Source organism: Orcinus orca, chromosome 9, assembly GCF_937001465.1.
Source record: "Orcinus orca chromosome 9, mOrcOrc1.1, whole genome shotgun sequence".
NCBI classification, from domain to species: domain Eukaryota; kingdom Metazoa; phylum Chordata; class Mammalia; order Artiodactyla; family Delphinidae; genus Orcinus; species Orcinus orca.
The window spans coordinates 22,738,549-22,747,501 of NC_064567.1; the positions used below are offsets into that span (position 1 = coordinate 22,738,549).

At 44.2% G+C, this 8,953-nt stretch overlaps 1 protein-coding gene across 2 annotated transcripts in view; it reads right to left on the reverse strand.

Annotated features, from left to right (window-relative positions):
* Positions 1-8,637, reverse strand: part of STRIP2 (striatin interacting protein 2) — a 44,327-nt gene extending 35,690 nt beyond the window's left edge. Inside the window, exons 1-2 of one of the 2 annotated variants that reach the window (XM_004272206.3) lie at positions 8,406-8,634; positions 2,951-3,020 (exon numbers count right to left, since the gene is read on the reverse strand). In XM_004272206.3, the coding sequence (XP_004272254.1) occupies positions 2,951-3,020; positions 8,406-8,540 (205 nt within the window). In that variant the 5' untranslated portion in view covers positions 8,541-8,634. Of the gene's footprint in view, positions 1-2,950; positions 3,021-8,405 lie in introns of both variants that reach the window. The other variant, XM_033432483.2, reaches the window with a different exon arrangement.
* Between the last annotated feature and the right edge of the window lie 316 nt (positions 8,638-8,953).

The window sequence follows — 8,953 nt, forward strand, 5'->3', positions numbered from 1 at the left end:
GTGGTATGAAAGAGCTAAAGCTTCCAACACATTCCTGTGTCCAATTCAATCCAGAGTCAGCTTCCTCCTTTTCAGAGCAGTTAAAAATAGCCACTTGTGTCCCTGGGTGATTAAACCATCAAACCTGTCCTCCTCCTGCCAGCTGGCTGCTACAGCAGAGAAGGCAGGCTCCAACATTTGGTGAGGGCCAGGAGGAGGGCTGGAACAGAGAGGGCTGAATGTCATCACTGCTGGTTCTTAGGGCTGCAACCCCTTCTGCTTGTCAACCCAGACTGGGACTAATCCTGTCTCTAGGGAAAAAGGGGGCAACACAACTCCTGAAGTTTAGAGGCAAGATCCTTGTGCTATTCAAGGAGCCAGTTCATTCTCTCCCTGCTGAGTTTCCTCGAAGGGTACAGAAGTTTACGTTCCTGCCCACGGCCACCCGGGCAGAGGCAGAATCAAACCATATAGAAGCAGCTTTGATTGCCAAAGGGCGGCCTGTGCCCAGGAAAATCTAAGTTTGCTGACAGCAGCCTCTCAATACAAAATGCAGACAGACACACACACACACACACACACACACACACACACACACACACACACACACACACACACACCCAGAACATTATACAAGTACGCTCACCTTACAGAGAACGAAGAAGTGAAGTCATTAAGCCAATAGGTGCTTCCTCAAAACTCTGCTCCCTAACTAAGACCCTTGCTGGAAATTTAACTAGGTCACAGATGATTCACAAAGCAAGAGAAATTCACTTATATTCCAGCCAGCTGTCTAATGGTCAAGAAATACCTTGTCTGGGAGCCAGGGCTTTTGAGTCCTGAGTTCCAGAATCCTGGAGTGACCAGAAACAAATCCCAGTTCTGTTTGTTAAATTCTTCAGTCATTAGTGAGTAGTGTAGATATATATATTTTAAGAGTAGGGCACAAACCCAGTTAAAACAGGGAGCAAGGCTCTTAGGTACTGAACTTTGCTTTTGTCTTATTTTTAAAGTTTAGATCATGAACTTTCATATACTACAGGTAAATACAGAGTACATAAAAGACACTGCGTTTATCTTCTACTCAGATTAAACAAATGTTAACATTTGTCATATTTGCTTCAGACAGCTAAAGTCCCTTCTTCCTTCCCAGTCTTATTTTCCTCTCTAGAGATAATCACTATGATGAAACTGGTATGTATGCTTCACATGCCTATTTTTATACTTTTAGTACATATCTATGTGCCTGTAAACAACACGATATTGTTCTATTTTTCAAGTTTTTATCCAAGCAGTATCATATTGTATAAATTATTTTTTCTTAGAAGCATTTTTTATTATGTCTTTCAATAGCTTACATGAAAAGCAGTGTGATGAACACATCCATTCACTTAACTGACACGGTTCTCAATCAAGTGTGCAACTAGACTTCCTAGAAACATCTTTTAGACTTGTGTGTTTAAGCAGTTTTTTTGATGCCTGTAAAAATTATTTTGTCACCGTTTCTTCTCCCCTTTAATATGTTTTTAATATTTATTGACATTGAAGCATATTGATATAGATCAATTATTTTAATGACTATACAGTAGCCTAAAATATTGATATACTGCAGTTTCTCCATTCCCCTACTAAGTTGTTTTCAATTTTTCACAGTGGCGACAATAAACATCTTTGTAAGTGTTTTCTTGGGCCCAAGAATTTCTTTAAAGTGTACATCTAGAATCGTTGGGTCATAATATGTGTGAATTCGACTTTGCTAGATATAACTAAACTGCTTTCCAATTCTATACTTTGTTCCCTCATGCCAAGCCATGTATAAAAAGTACTCATTTCTCTGTACCCTCACCAACCCCAGGCTTTTAAATTTTGCATCTGATGATTGTTGAATAATATCTCACCATTTTAATTTGTTTTTCCCCATTTCCTAACATAATTGAATATCTTTTCATATATTTACTGACCACATGGTTTTCTGTTCTGTGAATTCCTATTCATATTCTTTGACCATTTATCTATAGTCTCTATTGGGATGTTCATTTCTTTCTCTCTCTATGTGTGTGTGTATTCATATTTTGGATTCTAACCCTTGGTTAGTTATTAAACTTAGCTCTCTATTTCTGTCACTCATCACAAAATTTATTCCTTATGTTTATTCACAAGAACTTCTTTAAAAGCGTTTGTCTCTTTTCTCTGAAAAAGCCTGTCTTAAAGTGTCACTTTCATGTGACAGAATATTTACCTTTCACATAATTTCCACCCAAAGCTCATTTATTAATAATTGGCATTTGTAGCACATGTAACATGGAGGCCCTTAATGCAAGGAGATCACGTTTAGCCAAGCTAAAAATCCAGAGAGAAGCAGTCCAGCACTGAAAGAAGAATGGGATCACTCAACCCCAGCTCAGAAACATCCAAGCAGAGCTCCACGGTGATGGATATAGATGACATGTTCAGCTTTGCTCAGCTGGCCAGTTGTCTACACAGTTTTTCTTCAGACATTGCTGAGACTTTAATAAGGGGCAAGTATTAGGGGAAGGGGGTGAGATGGAGGTAGAAAAGAAAAGGAGAGAGAGATGGAATGGGAAAGCAATGGAGTGGGTGGCAGAAAGGGGCACCCAAAAGATATGGGTGACTATGGGAAGAGAAAGAAAGGAGAAATGGGGAGAAGGTGGAGAGAAAACAGATTTGAAAGTGCACCAAAAGAGAATTAAAGAAGGGTGAGCAGAAAACAGGGATAGAATGAAAGAATGGAGAATGCCATACATAGCCAAGGAAGCATTCACAGAAAGAAATGTGAAAGCAAACAAAGAGATACTGACCACTGGAAGGTGTAGAGAAGTGGGAATGTGGAGAACAGTCTGTGCTCTATAGCCACTTGCTGAGAACAGACAAGCTGCCAGGGGAGAGCACAGGTATCTTCCCTCTCCTCCTGGCCAACCTTCCACTCTTTACAGACCCATCTATCTCATACCTGACAACTCTGCTGCGTGCCCATCTGTGTCTCCATACTCAAATTCCAGGGTAGGGCAGTCCACAGAGCCCTGTAATGGAGAAATCTTCGTGGTAACTTGGGAAAAAGGCTGACAAAAGGAGATCACACCCTCATTTCATTTTCCACCTCTCTTGGAGGCCAAAGTTAGAGGAAGAAGGCAACTAGGAGGGTTCCATCTGGGCCTTTCATCCAAGAAGTACCCTCCTCCAAGCCAAAATTAGAGGCTCAGTGTGGGGCTGGGCTGAAGATTCCTATATAGAATCAGAAACTCTGGGCAAAGGACCAGGATCACGAACAGATATGAAAGCTACAATCTGTGCCCATATCTGATCTACATAAACACAGACCTGAAGAACATCTAGCTGATCTCTAGAAAAACAAGACGGATGAAAACAAAAGAAGTAAACTGGATTCTGACTTCAGCTCTGTCATTAACCCATTGTATGATTTTGTATGATTTCATTCTGTGGATCATAGTTCCTCATATATAAAAAGACGTCCTTAGTTCCAATATTCCACAATTTTAGGACTGTCAAATAAGGTAGCATTTCTACTTCAAATTGTACTAAAGGCTAGATTTCCTATGATGTTGTATGTAAAAATTTATAATACCCTTTTAAAAGTATTTTTAATATAATCCTACACCCGAACCTCTTTAAGCATTTTGGGATAGATTTTTCCTACCAATATATTAATAAATATGAATTAAAAAAAATTTGAATCCCAGGTCTTGTCACATACTGTGTGATCTTGAACAAGTTACTTAACCTCTTTGTGCCTCAATGTAGTATAAAAAATGTATTTGGTCTTTGCCCCATCACCCACCTTCCTGGCACAGAGCTCTTAAAACCTTTGGAATTTCCTGAGTAGTAGGAGTGCCTGTTATTCATAAGGAGCTCCTGTCAACCATACTTGAGGTTATGCTAATGAGGTGACTTAGAGTGAGAATTTCAAAAAAGGAGCTCCAGGGAGGGGAGGAGGCTGAAGACTGAGTTCAATCAAGTGGCCAGTGGTTTGACCAACCATGACTAGGTAACGAAACTCCATATAAAAACTCTGGGGCTTCCCTGGTGGTGCAGTGGTTGAGAGTTTGCCTGCCGATGCAGGGCATACGGGTTCGTGCCCTGGTCCGGAAAGATCCCACATGCCGCGGAGCGGCTGGGCCCGTGAGCCATGGCCACTGAGCCTGCATGTCCACAGCCTGTGCTCCGCAACAGGAGAGGCCACAGCAGTGAGAGGCCCGCGTACCGCAAAAAAACACAAACAAAAAAACTCTGAAACAATGTGATTTGGGCACACCAATGTGCTAGGAGGGTAATGCCACAGAGAGGGCATGGAAATTCTGCACCACTCCACCTCCATACCTTGTCCTATGCCTCTCTTCATTTTGTTCCTGAGTTGTATTCTTTATAATAAAATTGTAGTCATAAATATAGCACTTTTCTTAGCTCTGCGAGTTGTTCTAGCAATCTATCGAACCTGAGGGGGACAGTCATGGTAACCCCTGAATCTATAGTTGGCCAGGCAGAAGTGCAGGTAGTCTGGGGATTCCACTGTGGCTGACATCTGAAGTGGGGGCAGTCTTGTAGGACTGAGCCCTTAACTTGTGGGGTCTGTGCTAACTACGGGTAGTGTCAGAACTGAATTGGTATCAGGGAATTGTTGAAAAATGACGTACTCAGTTTTCTCATCTGTAAAATGAGATAATTCATAGGGTCATTGTAAGGACTAAATGAGATAATAGAGGAAAAGCACTTAGCACACAATCCAGCACCTGGTAGCACTATGTGGACGGTTACTCCAAGAATTTTACTTACTCTACTTATGATTTTAATATTATATTATAAAGGAATTTTTCTCATACTATTATTTTTTTAAAGATAAAGGTTCACTTTTTAAAAAATGAATATTTATTTATTTAGGCTGCGCTGGGTCTTAGCTGTGGCACGCAGGATCTTCGTTGCCACATGCAGGATCTTTGTTGCAGTTTCCTGGATCATTAGTTGCGGCATGCAGAATCTTTAGTTGTGGCATGCATGTGGGATCTAGTTCCCTGACCAGGGACCCCTGCATTGGGAGTATGGAGTCTTAGCCACTGGACCACCAGGGAAGTCCCTGTCTCATATTATTATAACTGTCACTTTAAACAGCTAAGAGAAGAGTTCTCTGATGGCCTAGTGTTAGGATTCTGGGCTTTCACTGCCACGGCCTGGGTTCAGTCCCTGGTGGGGGAAATGAGATCCTACAAACTGCACAGCACAACCAAAAAAAAAAAAAAAATTTATTAAAAATAAATAAATAAATAAACAGCTAAGTGGACAGATATCTATTGGCTTACTTAACCAATTCCCTATTGTTGAACATATGTTTTTAATTTTTCTTTACTATATACATGAAGCTGTAATACTCATAAATTTTTTTCATATTTAGGATCTTCTCTGACAGATTTTTATAACGGGAATGAATGCATCAAACCTTATGACAATTTATATGGCTCTTTGTACATGACAAGTTGTTTTCTAAAACCACTTTATGAATTTACACTGCCAAAAAGGTGATTCATGTTTAAATCCACTATAGCAAAGATTTCTAAACTTCTGGATTACAGGGACCAGTAAGAAAAAAAAAAAGGTGGATGGTGGAGAATGACATAAGGTTGTTGATGTTTTATTTTCTAAGTAGAAACTTTAAAAATCTCTTAAATATATATATAATTTTAAAAAATCATTTAATACCCCCAAAATCATATCAGAATAAGAGCCATTAAAAGCAGTGAAGCTTTTTTTGACTGTAAGTCAAAGTATAAGTAAACTTTACGTCATGTCCCAACACACACAAAACTGGAACAGAAGTTTAACAAAATAATATTTACCACTACTATATGTGATAAACCAGTACTTCCAATTAGTCTATTTCTTTAAAAAAAAGTTGGTCTCAACTCACAGGTTACTCCCTACAGTTTGAAAAACATTGTTTTAAATTACATACATCCTTTAAATTTAACGTATTGAACTACATTTTATGAAAAACTCACTTCAATGCCTTGAATTTTCCTCATTTTGCTACAAACCAGTTAAACTTTGTCAAGGACTTTGGGAACGACCTGAAGCAAGAAATCTGGCTGCAAGAGGTCTGAGGTGAATCTTTTGGTTAGGTTAAGAATCTTTTTATTAAGCAAACAATCATTCTCTAGCTTCCTTTTAAGGTTAGGATATCCATACACTGAGCCATTGGGAGAGGGTAGGTCAATGGTGCCCCTATAAACACAGTGATGTACGAGGCTCTGTTGACTTGTGCCAACAGTAATTCTCTTCCAGTAATTCCTGAAGCCCTAGAGAGGAAAGAAAATCATCCTCCCCAGGACTGTTTTCCACAGGAATGCAAAAGGAGGGAGGGAAGGAAAAGCAGATAGTCATCTATCTGAGAGTCAAGCAGAGAGTCTGGCACCTGGGTGTTGTGATAGGGGACGTATTGACAGGTAAGAGCAGCTCTCCTGCTGCAGTGGAAGGTGAAGGAAAGCTAATGTTTCCGGCCAACCTTTGGGCAGGCAATAAGCTCAGATGGTGAGGATCACTGCAGTTGTTCATTTCCACATGAAAAGTGCAGCTGCAGACAATCAGGCAGTAAACTGGGTAAACTGTGGTGCAGGTGGAAAGCTCTGAGTCTCTGGATACTGAACTCACTGGCAAGAGTAAAACTATCAGAGCCTTTTCCTGAAGGAAGACTTGATAGGTAGGGAAAAGGCCTCCTGGTTCAAGAGGAGTTTTAATTCACCCATAGAACATAACATTCCGAAATTATTTTATTCACTCCCACACTGTCTCTGCACCCCGACTGTGGAGAGACCGCTGTATCCCTAGCACCTAAAACAGTGCTGGGCATATAGAAAGAACTCAACAACTGTTGAATTAATAAAAGACTCATCCCCCTGCCCCACCCCCCAAAAACCATCTGAACAAGAACGATGTCTCTATGGGGGAAGGAGAAACAGGGTGCCCTAAAAGGCCAGATTCGTACTGAGGCAGGGAGGGTGATGAAATGGTGCATAAAACCCTGATCCAGTATGGCAGGAGGGCTGAGCTCTGCCTCTGAAAGGTGGTGTGATTTGGGGCCAGTCTTTTCACCTCCTCCACTTCTCTCTTTTATAAAATGGGATGGATTCCCGCTTGTCTGTATCAAAATGGAAAGCATACATGAAATCCCTTTGAAACGGAAATACAATTCAAATGGTAAACCGTGGACTGGGATGCCTAAGATCTGGCTTCTACTACCAGTTCTGTCCCTTGATGATGATGATAATATAGTACTAAGAGCTACTGTGCGCTAACCAACTACATGCACCGTGCCTGCACTGAATTAAACATTTCATATTCAATTATCTCATTTTGACTTTATCGCAACCTTCTGAGGCAGGTAGTATTAACCTCATTTTACAGAGGAAGAAACTGGAGCTCAGAGGCTGGCAATCTGCCAAAAGTCACACCAAGAGTAAATGGTAGGGCTGGGATTCAAAACCTCAAAACCTGCTCTGACTGAACCCAAAGCCTGGTACCCCTGGCCACTGTGCCAGATGAATGACCTTCGGCAAGCTACTTTTGTCTCCCACTTCCGTCAAAGCAAGGGCTAAAACCCGGTGACCTCTATAGACCCTTCCACACCTGACATTTTGTGGTCTGATTCCCCGCTCTGATCCGGTTCTGCTCTTGGCTAGCTGATGGAAGCTGGCTGGATGAGGGGGTTGGAGTGAATGTTAATTCACTCCTTTCATCCTCCTAGTTAGGGTTTCTTTTAAGAAGAGGGAACATTCATACTCCTCTCTGTGGGTCTGTATCGTAGCGGGGGGGGGTCCATCCACTCGCTCCGGTACTGCCCCGCCTGACTCCTGTATCATTAACCCTTACAGGGTGGGGGCCTGATGTCCGTGGAAAGTGCTCCCTCAAGGGCTGGCCAGCACACGGGGGGAAGGGCCCAAGTCACGCGGCTGCTCTGCTCGGCTCGGGGCGCCTCGGGGTGGGAGGGCGGCTGCCCCCACGCCGGCCCCTTTTCACTGCGGCCGGGCTCCGGCCTCCCACCCCTCAGGCCACTCACTTCACCTCTCCGCGCCTGTTCCTCCTCCGTAAATCGGCCTTACGAATTACCACTCCGGGGGGCTACAGCGATTAAGCGAGATAAATATGTGAAAGTATCCGGGACTCTGGCTATCAGGCTCTATCTTCGCGCCCCCCGAGGGAGGCCAGAGGGCTAGAAAGCCCCAGACCCGCGGCAGGAGACGGGCGGAGAGGGTCAGGGGCTGCAGAGCCCGGAGTTCAGGCTGCGGCACGGGGCGCGCAGGGGTCTCCCGGCGGCGGAGGGGCACGCGACCGAAACACCTCAGCCAACGCTTCTTGCCCCGGGCGTCTCCCGGCCCCGACTGAAAGCTCTCCGGGCTCCTCACCTCCGACTCCCGCCGCTGGCTTCTGAACGTTTCCCGGCCTTTAGGCGCCGCTGGCTTCCCTTTGCCGCCGCCGTTGCCGTTGCCATAGCCATTGGCAGGCGGGTTCCCGGACCCGGGTGCCGCGGGGTCCTCCATGCGGCTCTCCTCAGCAGCTCCCCTCTGCCGCTCTGCGCTCTCTGCCACGGGTTACCCCACAGCCGCCGCGCGCCGGGAGCCAGGCCCCGCCCCCTCCTCAGCTATTGGTTGAGACCTTTCTCCGCAGCCCCACCCTGCAGCGCGATTGGCTGTTCGACCTCTCTGAGCGGGACTTGGAGGGGGCTCATTCAAGGGATTTTTTTTCCCATTCCCGCGGCGTCGCTGGTAGCCTGACACTCCGCTGTCGGCTCTTAGCTCCACCTCCCACGTCCTGGGCCTTGAGCTCTAGGTGGTCAGCTCTGCTTCTCACTAGGTGTCCCTCAGCCCTCACCCCCTCCCAAATAGCGACCGTTTTGGGGAGCTCTAGTCTCCGCCTGCTGCTCCACTGCAGTCTTCGTTTCCCCAGTATCACA